The sequence below is a fragment of the Furipterus horrens genome, unplaced genomic scaffold, assembly GCF_987537825.1.
Source record: "Furipterus horrens unplaced genomic scaffold, mFurHor1.1.pri manual_scaffold_17, whole genome shotgun sequence".
Taxonomy (NCBI): domain Eukaryota; kingdom Metazoa; phylum Chordata; class Mammalia; order Chiroptera; family Furipteridae; genus Furipterus; species Furipterus horrens.
This window is the reverse complement of record NW_028327187.1, coordinates 34,461,055-34,483,247: the sequence shown is the minus strand read 5'-3', so window position 1 is coordinate 34,483,247 and position 22,193 is coordinate 34,461,055. Positions and strand designations below refer to the sequence as shown.

The window sequence follows — 22,193 nt, the reverse complement described above, 5'->3', positions numbered from 1 at the left end:
TCCCTGTCATATTTGGAATAATCTTAAACACATTTCTTTAATAAATTCTGTTGGTTAACATACACAAGCTGTTGTAAAATATAGGAAAGGACTGAAATCTAGAAATTAAGTCTAGTTTTACAATATCTCGGGGCAGTCTCTGAGTCAGATAAATCTTAGGTAATGTTTTCTTTTTTCTTTATTGTGTAATTATTTGTTTTTATACAGCAACTTATACATATTTTATTCATTCATTTTGTACTCAGTTTTCATATTTATTGGTATTTAACTCTAAACATTTCCCCCCATCTGACTTTTGTTCTTTGTATTAGCTCTATTATCCTAATTTTTAAAATTTGGTTTTTTAAAAAATTTTATATTTTGTGGTCTTCTTTTCTGTTCCCAGAGGAATAAAGTACTGCTTTTATTTTTTAGTTCTGTCTTAATTTTTAAAAAATGCTATATTGAGATATACTTCATATACCATAAAATTCACTGTTTTAAAGTATATATTCAGTGGTTTTGAGTATATTCAGGAGCTGTTCTGCTATCATTACAATCTAATTTTAGAACAGTTTCAATACTCCAGAAAGAAATCTTGCCCATTAGCAGTTGCTTCCTCCTCATCTTTCACAGGCCTAAGCAACCACTAATCTACTTGCTATAAATTTGCCTGTTCTGGACAGTTCATATAAATGGGATCATACAATATGTGGTCCTTTTTGATGGTTTCTTGGACTCGGCATAATGTCTTCAAGGTTCATCCATGTCATGGCATGTATTATGAATTTGTTCTTTTTTATTGCCAAATAATATTCCATTGTATGAGTATCTTTACCATATGTCGTTTATCCATTCATTCCTTGATGCACATTTACTTTGTTTCCACTTTTTGGCCATTAAGACTGAGTAATGTTGTTAAGAGTATTCTTGTACAAGTTTTTGTTTGTATGTATGTTTTCATTTTTGGGGGGTTGCATGGTCAATATGGTAACTTAATTTAATTTTTTGAGGAGCTGCCAAACTGTTTTCCCAAAGTGGTAGCAGCATTTTATGTCTTTACCAGCCATGTTTTAGCATTCCATGTCTTCACATCCTTCTCAACATTTGTTATTGTCTTTATTTTTTATTATAGTCATCATAGGGGGTGTGAAGTAGTATCTTATTAGGGTTTAGATTTTCATTTCCTTGATGGCCAGTTGCATTGAGCATCTTTCATGTGCTAATAGCCATTTGTATATCTTCTATATAGAATTGCCTATTCATATCCCTTGCCTATGTTTTTAATTGACTTTTTGCTTTTTAAAAATGATTGAATTGTAGAAGTTCTTTATATATTTTGGGCGCAAATACCTTATCAGATACATGATTTGCAAATTTTTAAAGATATTTCACTTTATTTCTTATTAAATTTATTAGGGTGACATTGGTTAATAAAATTATAGGTATCATGCAATGCTATAATACATCATCTGTACACTGTATTGTGTGTTTACCACTCCAGGTCAAATCTTCTTCTATCACCATTTAGCTCCCCTTAACCCTCTTCTGCCTCCACCCATCCCCCCTTGATTTGCAAATATAGTATTTTCTCCCATTCTGTAGATTGTCTTTTCACTTCCTTGATACGGGGTCCTTTGAAGCACAAAAAGTCGATTATGAATAAGTCAGATTCAGTTTTTCTTTAGTTGTGCTTTTGGTGTGATATCTAAAACTGCTTTGCTTAATGCACAATTAGGAAGATTTACTTCTGTGTTTTATGGTTTTAGCTCTTACAGATTATATCTTTGATCCATTTTGAGTTAAGTATTGTATATGGTGTGAAATGGGGGCCAGCTTCATTCTTTTGCATAAGGATATCCAGTTGTCCCAGCACCAATGTTAAAAAGACTAGGCTTTCTCCATTGATTTGTCTCAGCATCTTTGTCAGAAATCAAATGACAGTCAATGTAAGGGTTTCTTTCTCCACTCTCAATTTTATTCCATTTGGATCTATGTGTTCATCCCTACATTAGTAGTATACTGTTTTGATTACTGTAGCTTTGTAGTAAGTTTTCAGATCATGAAGTGTGAGTTTTCTAATTTTGTTCTTCTTTTTCAAAATTGTTTTGGCTGTTCTGGATCCCTTTCATTACCATGAGAAATTTAGGATCAGCTTTCCATTTTCTACTAAGAAACCAGGTGGGATTTGATAGGGATTTTTCAGTTTGGAGAATATTGTCACGTAACAATATTAAGTCTCTGGATCCATGAACTGTCTATCCTATAGTCTGCTGCTTATTTAGTCTTTAATTTGCCTTTCTCTTAATGCAGGACTATCAGGGCTCACTGTTGAAAAAAATTGTTATTTTATTCATTTCCTCATTGACCCAGGCATTCACGTCATTAAAATTTTTTGAATTTTCATTCTATTGCAGAGTTACTATTTAAATATTTGGTATAGTATTTTAGTCAAAAAGAAATATGGGTGTAACTTAACTATTTTTAGGATAACTTTAATAATTAAAAATGAAATAAAAAAGTAATTATACTTTATCAGGTGATAATTTTACTTAATTTGATTCTATTTAATGATTAAAATTTAAATTTTTGTATATAAGTGTATATATTAATTTGAAGTAATGTGAGACCACTTAATATTTAATTTTAATGACTTTAATCAAACTTAATTCTTAGAACATTAGAAAAAGCTAATGAGTTTCTTTCCCCCTCTCCTGTAGTCGGTGGTAGATGATTGGATAGAGTCATACAAGCATGACCGAGATATAGCACTGCTTGACCTCATCAACTTTTTTATTCAGTGTTCAGGCTGTAAAGGTAAGATACTTTAATTTTGGGAGTAGAATGTTTTCAAATGGTCTCTTTTTGTTTCACCTAAATATATATATTAGCACTTTACATGGAAAATAATGCACTAATATTAAATTCTTTACATCATAACCATACAAAATGTATATGGAAAAAGGAGCAAAGAACAAAGTGAGAAACTGTTGAGACAGTTGTAGTCATATGTGAAGGTAACTAAAAACTTGGTAATTTATAGTTGTTATGTTACTTTTATTAGCTATATTTTCCACTTTCAGCATCTGGTTTTAGGAACAAAGAAATGCATTAAGAAGGGAGAAGGAAGACAGTGATGAGATACAGGTTCAAAGGGCAGGGAATTGTAAAGTATAGGGAATTAAAAAGTACCATGAATATAAGTAAGTAACTAATTTAAATAAGGTATTGGTGAAATTTAGGTTTTTTCTCAAAAAGGTAAAGAAACTGGATTTGGGAGTGGGGTCTTGTTTAAAATATTTTTACAAAAAGTAAAAATATTTTGAAATAAGGGTGGGGAAAATACAGAAATATCTTCTCTGAGACAAAAGTAGTGTAGACACTGGGCAGTGGGATAAAATTATGTAAATTGAGTCACACACCCTGATCTGGATCATGAAATGAGTCAGTCAAGTTCACGGGCAGGCTCTAATCTATCCTGTTATTCCATAATTTTTGGTTCATACCTGAAATTGTAGAAGATGTCCAGGTAAATAAATGTTACATAGTTTTCTAAAGGGAATTTTTTTTTAAAGAAAATGGCACCACAAACCATGGGCATTAGAATTCAGGAGGAGGGAAGATTGCTTAAAAATAAATCAAAAACGTTAAGATGTTAAAGGATGACTGAGGTCTGTTCAGAAGGTATCCAGCCATGTAATATGAAAAAGTAGACACATTTATTGAAGAAAATATAAGAAACATTGTATGTAAGACAATGACACCTCAGTCCCCTTCAAAGTAGGCACAGGCACCTTGGGACCTCACCCAGTTCTCCCAATTGCCATCAGCTGCCCCATCATATTTTCTTGAATGTCATCACAGTCTGAAATCTCTTCCCTTTCAAAGGTAATTTTAGTTTTGGGAAAAGCCAGAAGTCGCTGGGAACCAAATCTGGGCTGTAAAGGGCCTGAGTCACCTGGGTGATTTGATGTTTTGCCAAAACACTCAGCACAAGATGTGATGCATGAGCAGGCCTGTTGTAGTGATGAAGCTGCAAGTCACCAGTTGCCCATAGCTGCGGCCTTCTGAATCATCTGAATAGTTTCTGTGGAGGAATGTTCAAGCCTAATGCAAAATCTGATACACATTCGTTGTTCTACTTGCTTAGTCATTTAGAGTGCAATGGCCACACAGTACACATGCTCACTTAGAGGCGTCTACTGCCCCCACTGACTAGTACAGTAAAGTCATTATTGTTCACTTATGTGTATTCCAGTCCACTCTCCTTGGCTGCCAGGTTACATCGATGTCATGCAGACTGTTCTCATATTAACAGTGGATGGACTTTTTCCAGACAGACCTCACATGTCTGAAGGAAGAATCCCAAGAAACAGTTTATTTAGGTCTACTCCTTTAATTCCATAATATCCCTTAAAAATGCTGTCACTGGAATTGAAAAACAAGTAACATTGTAAGAACTGATGCATTTTATTTGAGGTTGATCACAGCATTCTGTGAAGCATGCATATTAAATGTTATGTATATGAGGCCTTATAAATACATTAACTTCTTGAGTCTGATCTTCATAATGCCATCAATGTGGTCAGTTTTGAGAAATTTTAAAAATTGTCTTAACTTAGAGTACAGAAAGTCGCCTAGTGGACTTGACTTTTTAGTTAAAGGTAGCTGCAAATCAGTACAGTATTACAAAATGACTGCTCAGAGAAAGTGTTGTTATGACAACAATATGATGAACCAGATTAATTTTTAAAAAAATGAGATGTACTTTTTGTCTACATTTAGTCTGTCTTTCTGCAGTAGAAGTGTATAGGTACCTGTTTGTTGTGTTATGTAATCAAGGATTATGTCCTGTTTTTTTTTTTTTTATTATATTCTTTGGAAATGGAAGGTTGATTGCAGAACAACTCAACAGATGCCAGAAATAATTTGATGAGTTGAAATTCTAATATTTTATCTTTAGTCTTCCCTGTTACACCATAGTTTGGTCAGTTTTAGTTTCCTAATTAGGCTTCTGAATTGTACTTTTAAAACAAGCCCATAGTGAAAGCATTTTCTTTTGATCAGATTCGTTCCTTTACTGGCATCAGTGTGGTTATGAATAAGGAGCTTGCCAACTCAACATTTGGATATACCTTGTTGCAAACCAGGTTGTCAAGATTTGTAGAAATTTAAAATGTTGAAAATTTAAATTATTGGGTAGATCTAAAATACTGCCAGGATATTTTTTTTAGAATCAAGAAAGCTCCATTAAAGGAAATTTACCATATAATCAATGTTAAGGTTATTAAGTACATTCAAAACACATTCAAAATTATTTTGATAGCTTTCTTTTATAAATGAGTTAGAAACTTCTTTAAGTATATACTGTGTACTTTAACTTTTTCCTGTGGCCTCAGGATTGTCATTATGAGCCCCACTTACTTTACTTTAGTTGTGCCTTCTGTGGCTATTGAGGTTTGGAGGTAATTTGGCCCTACTCTGGATGGCTCTAGACTGCTCTGTGGTTGATTATTCTGTGGTCACTGTTGTTTCCTGCCTTCCTTCTTTTCTTTCTTTCCTGGACAGCTGTCACTTTTTAAGTTGACCAGTTTTTAGCAGCCTCACTTCATGACCCACACACTACTGTGGCAGTGGGCTCTGGCCCGATGTCCTAATTCACACCTGCCTCTGGAATTCAATGCCTGGGGTTTGTGACAGCTACTCCCTTTTCTGCTTAATTTTGGGGTTTTGGCTATTATATGGCCTGTGAGATGAGAGGGAGAGCTTTAGAATTGGACATTTGTCAAAATGTATGCAATATATGTTTGCTTTGAGATTTATTTATATATATAAATGTTTATTTCATAGAAACTGTTTCAGGGATTGAGTTACTTGTGCTTCTTTAGCACTGCCAAGTTTACAGCACCTGGGCATAAGTTATGGACAGGATCTGATGATAAATCCATGACTCTAGATTAAAAAATTTTTTAAATCTTGTAAAAGATTTTTGAGAATGTGCTTCTTTAGCCAAGGGAATGGTGGTTTCTTCCAAGTGTGTTAATATATTTAAACAATCATTTGGTTCTTTGATGTTGTGCTAACTATGGGCTTTTTCACAGCATCACTAGCAATTGATCTCATCTGCGGGGGAGTAGCATGATGTAAATAAATAATGTCAGACAAATTACTTAACTTCTTTTTGCCTTAGCCTTATTTTCCTCATCCATAAAGCCAGGATTACATGTATGTGTGTATATATATATATATATATATATATATATATATATATATATATATATATATGCAATCTGCCATCTGCCTCCTAGGCATTTTACCAGGGCTAATCATAGGTGAAGTGGCTGGCGCATAGTAAACTGAATGGATGTTAGTTACTGGTCTACCCCTGCTGGCTTTCTTATGCTACTGGAAAGTCTTAAATTGCATGCCTATAGAGAACAAGCTCAGGTATCAATTGTTCTTTTCAGGTTTGGGGTCAGAAAGAGAGTATGACTTTATATTGTTGTTTTTAAATTTATACACACATACAAGTACATGCATATACACAATATAGCTTGGCCAGTTGAAATACATATTAATTATATCTAATTTTTAAAATAAATTTCATCTTCCTGTGCTAAGACATTCTTCTTTTAGCTGTTACTATATTTATGGCATTTCTAGTGATAAAACTGACAAGAAATAAATAATCCATCAATAGAAATATGGTTTTAAAAATCCAGTTTTCAATTTTTAAAGAAAATCTGGCAACCCACCAGTGGAAATAATATACATCTTTTTTTCCTGCAGTGCCCTACTTGTAATTTTCCCCTAGAAATTCCTTTCTGATATTTGATCTCTACCTGGCGAACCTTTACTACTTTTTGTAATGTGCCTTTCTCTTCTCCTTTCTTCTGCCATTGTTCTTTAAAATTCTTAATGTCCTTATCAGATTTCTTCTCTGAAACCACCTGACTTATGCTAATCTTTTTTTTTTTTTTTTTTTGGTGGGGGTCTGAACTATAGCCTTTCTTGGCATTACCATTTATTAGGGAATTTGTTAGGTACTACCTTGGTATTTTATTTTTCTTCCTTTTCTTTGAGTTATTCTTTATTTAAACTTCCAACTAGATTACAGGCTTCTGTATGGGCAGGAACTACAACTTACGTTTATTTTAAGCTCTTTTAGAGAATGATGGGAGGTAGTTGCCTTACATGAAGTAGTGCTTAATGAAGAAATCTGGCTAAGGATAACTCTTATCTATTATTACTCTTTCCCTTACCATCTTTAGGTTCATCCTCAAGGTTTTAAATATTTTTCTGGACGCTGCCTCATTCTTGATGACATATGTCTTACATTAAAGGAACTAAGCCAGTTATATATATTATAGGCATGAGTAAAGTAAGTCAGGCAGAAATGGCCAAGGGAGAATGTGCTAGGAAGAAAGATATCTGTCAGAAATATGGGGTTGTTTTCTTATGCACATTGTGATTAGGATTTGTGCTTCATTTTATAGGGTTGAGTATCACAGTAAAGGTCACTTGATGAAGAAGTTTGCCTTATGTAACTATAGACATTTTAGTATTAAGAGACTGACTTAGAAGTTCTCTTTTTATTTTTTTTCATTTTACCATGTATTAACTTTTCATACTTGCGAATTTCAGGAGTTGTCACAGCAGAAATGTTTAGACATATGCAGAACTCTGAAATAATTCGAAAAATGACTGAAGAGTTTGATGAGGTAACATTACTCTAAATGTTTTGATAATTTTATGCATGTTGAGCTTGACTTCCTCTTGAAAGTATTCTTAAATTCTGAGTATTAGTGTTATGAATAAGAGCTTTGGCATCAGATTCAATCTGGTGATGACTGTGCAACCTTGGGCAAGTTGTCATCCTAGCTTCAGTTTCATCATCTGTATAATGGAGCTAATAATACTTATCTCATAAGACTGTTATGAAGGTTAAATTCAGCAATGTTTGAAAAATTCCTTAGCATTTTATAATGTCTGGCACACAGTAAGAACTTACTATTATTGTCAAAAATTAACATATCAAGGAAGAATAAAGTTTAGCGTCTAAGAACATATTTTAGAATGTTGTAAAAGGAAGAGTTGGTCAATATCTGGGGAGCCAGTAGCTTAGGAAAAGGAATATATGTACATATACACACATAAATAAAATTAGTTGTTTAAAATCTCCTTTATGTTTCAAATGCAAATAATAAGAAAAATTCAAAGAATAAATACTAGCTTAGACTTTAGCTCATCCTTTATCAAAGTGATGTCTTTGAAGTATTGTTACCAATAAAGACATACTTAGATTTACTATAATGTAAGCTTCTTAAGGGCAGGGATTTTTATTTGTTTTGTTCACAGCTGGATTCCAACACCGGTAGTTTTGACTGTTCAGAATATTTCACTGTGAATTTTCAAGTAGAAAGCCTTGCCTCGTTTGAGTTTAATTTCATCATTTTTCCTTGCTTACTCTGATGAAGAGGCTTTCAACTATACTTCTTACAGATAGACAAGAGTTGTTAAAATGGCTTTGTTGATCACTAAGTGCTATTAATCAGTCTCCAAGTAGTTAAGAGGTAATTATGAGTAATGGTATTATTTTAGTCTTCTAATATTAAATGTTTTAGTGAGAACCTTCTAATTAAAAGGAAACAGCTGTTTGAGATAAGAATCCTGAAATATGATTTGAAAATAATTAGCAAACCAAGTTGCTAACAACAATTAAGATGATACATTTTAATATAGTCACTTAAATGAGTCAACCAGAAGATATGGAAAAAACTTTTTTGTGGGGTATTACCTTATTCTCAGATGAGAAGTAGTTCCACTTATATATGGCATAACTTAAAATTCTAAAAATGTTATTGACAACATTTAATTGTTAAAAATTTTTACTAAACTGCTAATAAATGATCTTAAGTCTTTAGGATACTGTTGTGAGAAATTCTTTTTGAAGTTCTATGTGGTGTTGCTCTCTGCTTTTATTTTTAGGGATTTGTTTGTTTTTAATTATTTATGGAGATTCTCACTGTAACTACATTAAAGAATACCCCACCTTTATATGGAAGAGTATTTGAGTACCAGTTTTTCCAGGCTATCGTAGCTACATTTCATTTCTTTAAAAAGTTATCTGGTTGTTTATGTCTGTTGACTATTTGATGTCCTAAAGCTAATGAAAAAAATGCATTGTAATCATTTGATTACTTATAAATAATATATCAGTCTATTAGATTGGCTGAGAATATGATTTCATCATTTTGAATTCATTTACAAATAAAACATTGGCTTTCTTTTGTTTTAAAGAAATTTAATAAATATATCTTAGCTTATCAGAACAATGCTTTGCTCTGATGGGAGAGGCTTTTTATTTTTAAACTCTAAGTAATTGACATATGTTTTCATTGGTTAAAGTGATTTCAGAATAATTATTTTGATCTTAAATAAAAGTAGAAGTGCTCAAAGGCACTTCTGCCTTTGCATATTGTTTCCCTGCCTACTTTGAGGATTTTATTTTATTGAAAGAAAAAGGTGAGATAAAGGAGTCATTTCAGCTTCTGCCTGGGGTATTTCAAAAACAAGTAAACTTTCATTGTCATGTGTTTTAAATAAAATAGTTGTTTAAATTTTTTGTTTTAGGATAGTGGAGATTATCCACTTACCATGGCCGGTCCTCAGTGGAAGAAGTTCAAATCCAGTTTTTGTGAATTCATTGGCGTGTTAGTACGGCAGTGTCAATATAGCATCATATATGATGAATACATGATGGATACGGTCATTTCACTTCTTACAGGATTGTCTGACTCACAAGTCAGAGCATTTCGACATACAAGCACCCTGGCAGGTGGGTATTTGGAAATATTTTCTGTGTATTTTCTAAGATTAGAGAGGAAAACTATTTCTATGAAAATAAATAAAATAGTGAAACAAATTAATTAATTTTGTTTATAAAGAAACCACTAGGAGGACACTCACCTTTCCTCCGACCCTAATGAATTACTGGAAATGGGATGGTATTTTCAGTTTTGGTACTGCGAAGTCATACTATATTAGTATATAGTGACTTTTTTTGTGGTAAACTTACTTGAGTATAATTCTACAGCAAGGGAAAAGAGTTGGATAGGAACGTGTTGAGTTCTTGAAAGATGAGATGACTTATGGAGGAGGATATGGACAGCAAATTGGAAGAGTGTCAGTCATTTGTGATATGTAGTCCTAATGACCCTCATCTTATCTCTGGTATGTACAGTTGCTCCTGGTATGATGGCCCTTACAAGATGATGCTTCCTCTTTAACCACATCACAAAAAGTTGATTTTTCTTATGCTTCTGAGTAACTTTAGGCTGAGTCAGATTCTTCGATCTTTAAATTTTAATGTAAAGAGTTGCATAATTAATTCTAGAATAATAATTTTTGGTGTTGATAAAATTTTTTGGTTTCTCCTTTGTGCTAAAGGTAAAATTATTGATACACTGTTTTAGAATATGTGCTTTTTAAAAAATGATATTTTATTGCTTATGCTATTACAATTCTGATTTTTTTCCCCTTTGCCCCTCCTCCGCTTTGGACCCCCCCCCCCCAGCCCCGCACTGCCTTAGGCAGTCCCCCCTCCCATTGTTCATGTCCATGGGTCATGCAAATAAGTTCTTTGGCTACTCCATTTCCTGTACTATACTTGACATCTCCATGGCTATTCTGTAACTACCTGTTTGTACTTCTTACTCCCGTCACCTCTTCACCCATTTCCCCCACAACCCCCTCCCATCTAGCAGCCATCAAAACACTCTCAAATTCGTGATTCTGTCTCTGTACTTGTTTGCTTACTTTGTTTTATAAATTCAGTTGTAGATAGATTCTGTTTTTTGCCATTTTATTGTTCATAGTATTGATCTTCTTTTTCTTGAATAAATCCCTTTAACATTTCATATAATAATGGCTTGGTGATGATGAACTTTAGCTTTACCTTGTCTGGGAAGCTCTTTCTCAGCCCTTCCACCCTGAATGATGGTTTTGCTGGGTAGAGCAGTCTTGGCTGTAGGTCCCTGCTTTTAATGGCATTGAGTATTTCTTGCCAGTCCTTTCTAATCTGCAAAGTTTCTTTTGAGAAATCAGCAGACAGTCTCCTGTAGGTAACAAACTGCTTTTCTCTTGCTGCATTGAAGATTCTCTCTTTTATCTTTATTTAACCTTTGGGGTTTTAATTATGTGTCTTGGAGGTGGACCTCTTTGAATCCGTCTTGTTTGGGACTCTGTGCTTCTTGGACTTGCATGTCTATTTCTTTTACCAAATTAGGCAAGTTTTCTTTCGTTTTTATTTTATTTTTTTTCAAATAGATTTCCAGTTTCTTGCTCTTTCTCCTTTTGGAACTCTATGATGTGAATGTTGGACCTCTTTGAAGTTGTTCCAGAGGCAGCTTATACTAGCCTCATTTTTTTTTTGATTCTTTTTTTCTTCTTCTGATTGGTTGTTCTTTGCTTCCTTATGTTCCAAATCATTGATTTGATTCTCAGCTTCATCCACTCTACTGTTGTCTCCCTTTACTTCATTTCAGTTATTGAATCCTTCGTTTCTGACTGGATCTTTTCTATGCTGCTGAGGTCCTCACTAAGTTCCTGGAGCACCCTTATATCTAGTGTTTTGAACTCTGCATCTAGTAGACTGTTTGCCTGCATTTTCTATAGCTCTTTTTCTGGAGTTTTGGTCTTTTCTTTCATTTGGGCCATGTTTCTTTGTGTCCTCATTTTGGCAGCCTCCCTGTGCTTGTTTCTGTGTATTAGGTAGAGTTGCTTTGACCCCATGTCTTGGTAGTGTGGCCTAATGTAGTAGGTGTCCTGTAGGGTCCAGTGGCACAGCCTCCCCTGTCACCCAAGCTGGGTACTCAGTGTGCACCCTTCCTGTGGGCTAAGTGCAGCCTCTTGTAGTTGGGCCTTGGTTGCTGTTGGCACATCAATGGGAGGGATTTAGCCAGGCCAGTCAGCTGCAAGGACTGGCAGTGACCACTTACCACCAACCTCAGCCCTTCATTGAGGATCAGCTGTGCTAGGGCAGATGGTGGTCTGTAGCTGTCCACTGCCCGGGTCCACCCTGCCTGAGCTATAAAGCAATCTGAGATGGCTGCTGTTTGTGCTGGTCTTGGAGATTCCCAGGTGACGCCAAGCTGTGAATCTAGGCTGGCTGCTGCTGGTGCTGGGCCTGGGTACTCACAGAGGCCAGCTGTTGCTTGTTTGATGGGATTTAGGAAGTTAAGCATGAGCCAAGAGCAGCCATTCCTATGGAAAAACAGCTTGGGTGAGCCCATAAGTTGTGTGGGACAGAGTCTCTGAGGATCTCCAAGGTGGGTCAAACAGTGTTAGCCAGGTTGATGGAGTCTCAGATATGCCACTAGCTTGCCGGCTCTGTGTGGGGAGTGTCTAGACAATGGACAGTGACTTCTGCTCGCCTTGATGCCAGGCACTTCAGTTTCTCCCTGTGTACCAGCTGTGACTTTAAAGCTGCTACCCCAGTGCTGGAGGGAGTGAGTCTGAGTAGGTGAGTCCCTGTGTGGGCTCTTTCGGAGGAACTGCTTAGAGCTCCAACAGTTTCTTCCACTGACTCAATCCCCACTGGTTTTTGCAGCCATAAGTTGTGGGGACTTATCTTCCTGGCATTGGACCCTGGGCTGGCGTCCTGGTGTGGGGCTGGGACTCCTCACTTCTGAGAGACCCCTCTCAATTTTTATCTACCACACGTGTGTGAGGGACCAGCCTGTTCCTCGTCTGCACTTCTCCTACCAGTCTGGATGGATGTGGTTTCTTTAATTCTGTAGTTGTCAGACTTCCATTCAGCTCGATTTCTGATGGTTCTGAGTGATGGTGGTTCTACATTTTAGTTGTAACTTTGGTGTGGTTGTGTGAAGAGGTGAGCCACATCTGCCTACACCGCCATCTTAACTGGAACTCTGGATATATGCTTTTTGATTTGAGTTCGAATAAATCAAATGGGCATTGATTATTACTGTAGTGTAGTATCTACAATTTTTTTTTTATTCTCTAAGTATGGGGATATTTATTTTCCCTTTAGAGTATTTTGCAAATAATTAAAGCTGTGATTAAAGATGTACTTCTGCTAAATCCTTCATATGTAAAAATAAAAAGCAGACAATTTCACTGTAGGTTTTTTTTTTTTTTTTTAGATTCAGAGTCACAAAATATAAATGTGATGTTCTATTACAGTGGTTCTCAACGTTCCTAATGCCACGACCCTTTAATACAGTTCCTCATGTTGTGGTGACCCCCAACCATAAAATTATTTTTGTTGATACTTCATAACTGTAATTTTGCTACTGTTATGAATTGTAATGGAAGTATCTGATATGCAGGCTGTATTTTCATTGTTACAAATTGGACATAATTAAAGCATAGTGATTAATCACAAAAACAATATGTAATTATATGTGTGTTTTCCAATAGTCTTAGGTGACCTCTGTGAAAGGGTTGTACCACCCCCAAAGGGGTTGCGACCCACAGGTTGAGAACCGCTGTTCTATTAATTTAGGTAGTATTTAATGTTAAGAACTTATTGTGTAAAATAAATTAAAACAAGCATGATTGTATAAGGTGAATAAATTTAGATCAGAATGAAAATCTAGTTTGCTAAGGATGTGAAATAGCTCAGAGCAGAAAATTGTGAATCTCTTTGAAAGAGAGCCAATAGGCACAAATTGATTTAGTGTTGTGTTGTTCTGTCATGCAATGAACCAGGTCTGAGAAAGAGCCTGAAGTGAGCTAAAGAAAGTGTAAAATGGTCAGATAATTCAATTACTAAGTTTTAAATCACAGGCAGTGAGTAATGTCTCCGGAGCAAAAAATCAGTAACAGAAGGCAGTGATCTCAAGGAGGTCTCTTACCAGTTTATTATTAAAATATAATTAAAATAGCACTTTTGACTTTTGATCTATATGGTCTTCATGATTTTAACATACTTTATGCTATGTAAAAGAGTAGCATGAAAGGAAATCAAATACTGGTAAAATTCTCCCAACTTCTTTATGAACTGTAGATTGATATAAAGCACGTAGGTTCCACCTTTTTTGATTACTGAGATGGCTAATTGCTTTATGAACCACAGATTACTTAGAAGGTGAATCATGATCTCTGAAGAAGATCATGGTAGGGGACATCTTGTTCGGACACAGATTACCAAGCTTTGAATCCTACTTATATAAATTACATAATCTGAGGCAAATTTCTTGGTCTTTCTGAGCTTCAGGTTCCTCATGCATGAAATGGGGATAATGTTGCGTTGAACAAAATTTTTTCTCCGTAAAATAAAAGACACATTTTTGGGACTGCCAGTCAAGATGGCAGCATAGGAATACAGCTCGCCTCCTCACACAACCACAGTAAAAAACTTCTGACTGCAAAACCCAGTGGGGACTGAGGTGGGTGGTGGAAGAAACTCCTTGAGTCCCAAGCAGTTCCTCTTTAAGTACCCACACATATTAATCTGGTAGGTTCCGGAGAGTGAGAGGAGAAAGGACAGGAGAACAGACAATGAGTTTATAAGATTTATTTGGCCAGCTGCAAACAGTTGGGCTGAGACCAAAGGGGGTGTTAGCCCTGAGTAGCAGCAAAGTGAGGATTTTTTAAGGGTGGGGACTTTCAAAAGTAGAGATGGAGCTAGTGATAGGGAAATAGGCTGTGAGAACAGCGGAAGTTACTAAAATCTTGTCAGCAAAAAAAATCTTTGTATAGGGTATAGGCAGTTACTGGGGGCAGCAGGTTTATTGGGGGTTTGATAAAATTAAACCTGAATTTCTGGAACCCAGGTCTTATGCCTAAGATGAGACTCACTTCCTCTGAGCTCCAGCACCAGGGTAGCAGCTTGAAAGGCACCAGTGGCATACGGGCAGGCACTGAAGTGTCTGGCATCAAAGCGAGAGCTGTGGAACAGCTTTCTCTAAGTTAGAAAGGTGGGTAGAGGCCATTGTCCCTTTTCAAAACCCTCCCCCCACAGAGCTGGCAGGTGGGTGCCATATCCAATACTCCATGAACCTGGCTAACACTGTCCTCCCTGGAGATCTCCAGAGACTCTGTGCCACCCAGTTTAGGGACCTCCTGTAACTGCTTTTCCATGTGAATGGCTGGTCCTGGCTCATGCTTCACTACTTCCCAAATCCTCTCAAACAAGCAACAGCTGGTCTCAGTGAGCCCCAGCCCCCATTCCTCTTGCTAAATGCCCTCAAGCCAGGTAGTAGCAGCAACTAACCTAGATTCACAGATTTCCTTCACCTACCTGATTTACTGGCTTTTCCACGTGAACTGCTGGTCTTGGCTCATGTTTCACAACTTCCGAAATCTTATCAAACAAGCAACAGTTGGCTTCAGTGACCTGCAGGACCCACACTACCAGCAGCTAATTCACAGCTTCACTTCGCCTGGGGATCTACAAGCCCAGCACAAGTAGCAGCCAGCTCAGATTGCTTTATGGCTCAGTCAGGGTGCCTCAGGCAAAACACAGGTGGGGGCTGACCTTGGCCGGCACCACCTGGGAAAATCCAGGACCGGCACACCCAGTGGACAGCTACAGACCATGGCAGAGCACCAGCACCCTGTCCCTGCACAGCCGATTCTCCACGGAGGGCGGAGGTTGGTGGTCAGTGGTCACAGCCTGTCCTTGCAGCTGACTGGCCTGGGTAAGTCCCTCCCACTGACCTGCCAACAGCAACCAAGGCTCAGCTACAGGAGAAGGGTGTACTCAGCCTACATGAAGGGTGCACAGGAGTACCCAGCTTGGGTGACAGGGGAGGCTGTGCCACTGAACCCTACAGGACACCTACTAGTTAGGCCATGCTACCAAGACAGGGAGTCAAAGCAGCTCTACCCAATACATAGAAACAAACACAGGAAGGCTACCAAAATGAGGAAAGAAAGAAACATGGCCCAGAGGAAAAAAAAGATCAAAACTCTGGAAATAGAACTAAACAAAATGGAGATAAGCAATCTGTTAGATACAGAGCTCAAAACACTCATTATGAAGGTGCTCAAGGAACTTAGTGAGGACCTCGGCAGCATAAAAACAATCCAGTCAGAAATGAAGGATACACTAATCAAAATGAACAATTTGCAGGGAAACAACAGTATAGTAAATGGAGCTGAGAATCAAATCAATGATTTGGAACATAAGGAAACAAAAAACTTCTAATCAGAACAACAAGAAGAAAAAGAGTCCAAAACAATGAGGAAAGTATAAGCAGCCTTTGGGATAATGTGAAGTAATCCAACTTTTGCATCATAGTGGGATGTCTGAAGTAGAAGGGAAGGAGCAAGAAATTGGTAGTATATTTGAAAAATAATGAAAGAAAACTTTCCTAATTTGGTGAAGGAAATACGCTTGCAAGTCTAGGAAGCACAGAGTCCCAAACAAGATGGCCCACTCCAAGATACATCATAGTTAAAATGTCAAAGTTTAAAGATAAAGAGAGAATCTTAAAAGCAGCAAAAGAAAAGAAGTTACCTACGGGGGAGTTTCCAAAAGACTGTCAGCTGACTTCTCAAAAGAAACTTTGCAGGCTAGAAAGAATTGCCAAGAAGTACTCAAAAAGTCATAAAAAGCAGGTACCCACAGCCAAGATTGCTCTACCCTGAAAAGCCATCATTTAGAATTGAAGGGCATATAAACAGCTTCCCAGACAGGAAAAACTAAAGGAGTTCATCATCTCCTAGCCCTTATTATATGAAATGTTAAAGGGACTTGTTTAAGAAAAAGATCAAAACTGAACAATAAAAAGGCAATAAATACATATTTATCAACAGTTGAATCTAAAAAACTAAGGAAACAAGAATAGAGACAAGAGTCATGGATACAGAGAGCATGTTGATGGTTGCCATATTGGGGGGAGGTGCGGGGAATAGGTGAATTGGTGAGGGGATTAAGAAGTACAAATAGGTAGTTACAGAATAGCCATGGGGATGTAAAGTACAGTATAAGAAATGGAGTAGTCAGAGAACTTATACGCATGACCCATGGACATGAACAATGGTGGGGTTGCCTGAGGGAGTGAGGAGATAGATGCTGGGTGGAGGGGGTCAGAGGGGAAAAAATCAAGACAACCATAACAGCATAATCAATAAAATATAATTTAAAAGAAGACACATTTTCCTTTTTTACCAATATTTTATTGATTTGGATATTTTGAGTATGTAGGCTATCTCCCACTATTGGCTTCTAGTGGGTTGATGCCAGGGTGCTGCTAACATCTTCCAATGCATGAAACAGCCCCACAGCAAAGAATTATTTGGCCAAGATATCAGTAGTACCAAGGTCTACAAACAACTTGTGATATGTTCCATCATTTACAGTACTTCTGCATACACTGCATATCCTCTTCCATCTACAGTATTAAATTGGCTGTACAAAAATTCACCAGTTTTGATAAGTTCTTTTGAAATGCACACTGATATGACAGTTGTCATATGAAATCTAACAAAATCATTTTAAATGAAGTTAAAAGACAGGTAAGAACTACTAGAGCCATTATATGGAAACAAAAGTAACTGACTTCAGCCAACCTAGTAGTACTTAGTAATTTTGAGGGCTGTTGTAAGACTTAGGAGATAGTCTATGAAAAGTTCTTAATATAGGTAACTCAACTGACATACAATTAAGTGTGTAATAACTCGCTCATTAGCTGTTGTTTTATTGTTGTCGTTATTGGCAGCTGTACTTTTTTAAAAAATATTTTATTTAGTTATTTTTAGGGAGAGAGGAAGGGAGGGAGATGGAAAGGGTGAGAAATATCAATCAGCTGCCTCTCGCACGTTCACAACTCAGGCATGTGCTCTGGCTGGGAGTGTAACCCAGTGGCCTTTCTGTTTGCAAGTTAGCGCTCAATCCACTGAGCCCACACCAGTCAGGGCAGCTGTACCTTTTTTTTTTTTTTTTTTTTGGAAGTATAATAGTCCAATTTGTTCTTAATTTCTCTTACTTTGTAAGTTTTTTGTATCTGTGAGGCTAATTTTAATGTTTTTTCCTTTAAAAATAGCTATGAAGCTGATGACAGCTTTGGTGAATGTGGCACTAAATCTTAGCATTAATATGGATAATACACAGAGACAGTATGAGGCAGAACGGAATAAAATGATTGGAAAACGAGCCAATGAGAGGCTAGAACTCCTGCTACAAAAGCGAAAAGAGGTAAACTTCTGTATTTACTACTTACACTAATAATATGTGACCAACTTGGTCACCATTATTGATATAATTTTGCTACTTCATTAGATAACATTTTTGGTAAGATGTAAATTTAGATAACATATTTCAGCTTGTTTATATGTCTAACTTAGTTTTGTTGGCTATCCATCCATGTCAGCAGGACCTTTTGTGTATATTTTCTTTCTGTGTGGACTAAGATTAAAGAGTTTGAGGATTCTAATAAGAAGTTCTGGGCCAGTTTGACAAGTAGTTTTAAGATTTAGTATTACTCATCTCTACTGGGAAAATATAACTTTCTTTCTTCAGCTGTTGTCAAGATAAAATGTGAAATCGCTTTGTAAAATAACTTAAAGCTATTTATGGTGTCTCACTTGGTGGCTATTTTGTTTAGTGTAGAAGCACTTGTTTAACTTTAATGACTGACCACTAAATTCAGCTTTGAATGAAGAAAGTATTTTTCAGCCTTATGCTAGATAGTAAACAAAATCTTTCGATGTGTTTGTGATTTAGATGGTTTCTTCCTTGATGATAAAATATTTTGCTATCTGGTATTGGGGATGTTTACTTTTATTTATAGTAGGCAAGGTCTGATGTTTCAAAAATAGTAGTAGTGTTGTTGAGTTAAAATACTTACCATGGTAATCCACAAATTACTTACTTGATTTTGACCTGAAGGGTATAGTTGTAATTTAAAATTCGTTATTTCTAAGATAGCCAATAACTTTTAAAAATGCCTTGACTCAAAGAAAGCCAGAAAAGCCTTGCCCATATTTCCCTTATACCTAAATACCTCATTGTTTTCATAGAAATGAAGAATTGACCTTTTTGCCCTTTAATTAATAAATTTCATCATATGATTTATTAGGTGAACATAACACATGTGTTAGGCTTTGCAATTATGGCCTACTTTTTGGACATAAATTTAATATTGCAATCACAGAATGAGTGGATTAGGTAAAAGAATTCTGAGGTTAAAATTTCTCTACAAATATAAGATATTAATACTTCTAAGTTAGTGGTAAGTTTTTAAACATGTTGAAAGACCTCTGACTATTTATCTGTTCTGTTGAACATCATAAGTGCATGCCCTCGTTAGCATTATTTGGAAATGCAAGATTACATTCATGTAAAGAAAAACCATTTTATAAAAGCACGGAACAATTTCAAAGCTAATTGATGTTTAGATTGTGAAAGATTTTTCTTGTAACTCTCAAGCTCTGAAACGATTTTCTCTTAAATCTTGACCTCTCAGTTGAGAATATATGAGAGTAGATAGGTAAACCAACATTTGAAATATTTACTTGAGTTTTTTTTTTCAGGTGCACTTTCTTTCCCCTCAGAAGAATTTAGCAGGGAGACAAATTTTTTTGCCAAGTTATGTTACTCAAATCCCTTTTGTTTTTTGAACAGACACTAGTTAGCATGACACTTCTTTTTCAGACTATAAAGACCAAGATAATCGAATATTGTTATGCTTTTTTGATATGAACATATATGTTAGATAATATGTATTATAGTACACTGCTTAACAGAATTCTTTACATATGCTTATGCAATGGAAATTTGTGAGCATTAGAAAAGATTAATCTACCAGCCAAACATTAACAGTCAAGACAAATATTTCAGATATCAAGGGACTTTACCCAATATACAACAGCTGTTGATTTTTCTATGTGGTTACTCTTGTCTAATGGAATTAAAAATTAGATGTAACCACTAAAATCCTGCAACCCTGCATTTGTACTTTAACAAATATTAGATGTTCTTTTGGTTGTCTTCCATTACATTTGAAAAGAAACTATTTGTGTTTTTTCAGCTTCAAGAAAATCAGGATGAAATAGAAAATATGATGAATGCAATATTTAAGGGAGTGTTTGTACATAGATACCGGTAAGTTGGGACCCTTTTTTTTCTATGTAATTCTTATTCTCTCCACATTTGTGAGTGATTTAGGCAGTGTAAGTTAGTGGGAAGAGCACTGGAGTAAGATGAGTGTTAGAATCTAAGTTCTTCCATGGAATGAGACACTCAAGGCACGCTACTTAATAACTCCTCTGAACTTGATGTTGTCTATCTGAAAAACAGAGTAGTGCGGTTCTTGTAGCTGCCCAGCAAATGGACGCTATTGCTATTATTAGGAGTCAGGGTATAGAATATTTCATTTCTTTTGAATGTGTTATGTTAGTAGAGCCTCTACATGCTGACTCCTGACTCTACTCTTTTCCATTTGAATATCAATGGGAAAATTTGGATAGATGTGATGTGTTTTCTTTTCCTATTTTGAATGAGTAGAGGGAAAGACCTAGGTAATCTTACCATTATTTCTGCTGTGACCTGTTCTTTAAATGTTGGTGGCATTCTCATTCAACTTCTTCCTCATTTTCTCAGTTTGTAGTTATTGAATTAGGTTAATACTTTTGTTGTAATGTTCCTTTGTCCATTCTTAGTTTTTATTTCTATTGTCATTATTACCTTTGCCTATTTCCACCATTTTTATGCGTACGGATTTTCGAAGTGTTTCTAAAATGTCCTGTTGTTGAATTATTTTTCTGCTAAAAAGCCTTCAATGACTCACGAGTATCTACAGGATGTATTAAAATAATTTAATCTGACATTCATATCCAAATTGAGCTTGGTCTCAGTGTTTTGTGTAACTAATTCTCGCCTGGAAAATTGTGTTCTAACCAGACTACTGTGCCTGCTGTCTTCTGAACACACTATGCCCAGCAGGTGTGAGCAGAGGCTGTGATATGGCATGGTGTAAAAGTTGGGGATCAGATTTTGTTTGTAGTTTTATTTAATTTGGAATATTTATGTGGTGATACTTATCCTTTGCTGACTAAACTGTAAACTCTTGGCATTCATAGGCCATGCTTTAATTCTACTTTTAAATCCCAGTGGCATGTTCATAGTAAATTTGAATTATTTGGCATCTCTTCAGTAAACAAGTCCTCTGGTATGGTGGCACTAATATGCAAATTTTTTCCCTTCCTTCAGCGATGCAATAGCTGAAATCCGAGCTATCTGTATTGAAGAAATTGGCATTTGGATGAAAATGTATAGTGATGCCTTTCTTAATGACAGTTATTTAAAATATGTTGGTTGGACTATGCATGATAAGGTAAGATATGCCGTACGGACTGCTTGTGTATCTACCCACAGGCATAGCTGTCTGCAGCTCTCATTCAAAAAGAGTTATCTGAATGTAGGTTAACCTGGGACCACATTCCTTTATTCTATCTCTGAAAACATAATCTCTATCACATAAAGTATTGTAGATTTTTGAATCTTGGCCACTGATTTAGCCTTTATCTTGAATTATTTTTTGTACTGAAATATTAGAGTCATGTAGGGGTGGTAAGGCATTTCGTAGAGCAGTAAAAAGAGTCCTTACTTTGTTAGTATGCGAGTGCTATATTTTTAAAAGTTCTCCTTTTGCCCTGGCTGGTGTCGCTCTGTGGATTCAGCACCTGCCTGTGAACTGAAAGGTTGCCTGTTGGATTCCCAGTCAGGGCACATGCCTGGGTTGTGCGCCAGGTCCCCAGTTGGGGGCTTGAAAGAGGCAACCTCTCACACATTGTGTGCATCTCTCACACATTGATGTTTCTCTCCCTCTCTTTCTCCCTCCCTTCCCCTCTCTCAAAAAGTAAATAAATAAAATCTTTTAAAAATTTCCTCTTTTGATAAACATGTGTCTTAGCCAGATTATAAATTACAACTTGGCCTCTGACCTTTTTTATTCTTATTTTTTATTAATCTACCTTCTGTGAAGCTGCCTCTTCATCAGCCTTGAAGTTCCTTACTTTTTTTGTAATGGGAAACTTAGTATGAAATATGGGGGATAAGTAAGGGAAGGGTTTAATTAAAGAGCCTGTATGAAAGACTCATGGACATGGACAGCGGGAAGGGATATGATTGCGGGAGAGGGGGTGGGTTGGGTGGGGGAGAGAAATTGGAGGAAAAGGGGACAACTGTAATTGAAAAATCAAAAAAAAAAAAGAAATATGCTACTATTACCTTTCATAAT

General features: G+C 36.2%; 1 protein-coding gene across 5 annotated transcripts in view; it reads left to right on the top strand.

Annotated features, from left to right (window-relative positions):
* Positions 1–22,193, top strand: part of STAG2 (STAG2 cohesin complex component) — a 121,464-nt gene that overhangs the window by 52,232 nt on the left and 47,039 nt on the right. For all 5 annotated transcript variants that reach the window (XM_090265282.1, XM_090265279.1, XM_090265276.1 and 2 more), the window contains 6 exons: positions 2,700–2,796; positions 7,624–7,700; positions 9,613–9,817; positions 17,997–18,148; positions 19,983–20,056; positions 21,164–21,287. In XM_090265282.1, the coding sequence (XP_090121408.1) occupies positions 2,700–2,796; positions 7,624–7,700; positions 9,613–9,817; positions 17,997–18,148; positions 19,983–20,056; positions 21,164–21,287 (729 nt within the window). The remainder of the gene's footprint in view (positions 1–2,699; positions 2,797–7,623; positions 7,701–9,612; positions 9,818–17,996; positions 18,149–19,982; positions 20,057–21,163; positions 21,288–22,193) is intronic.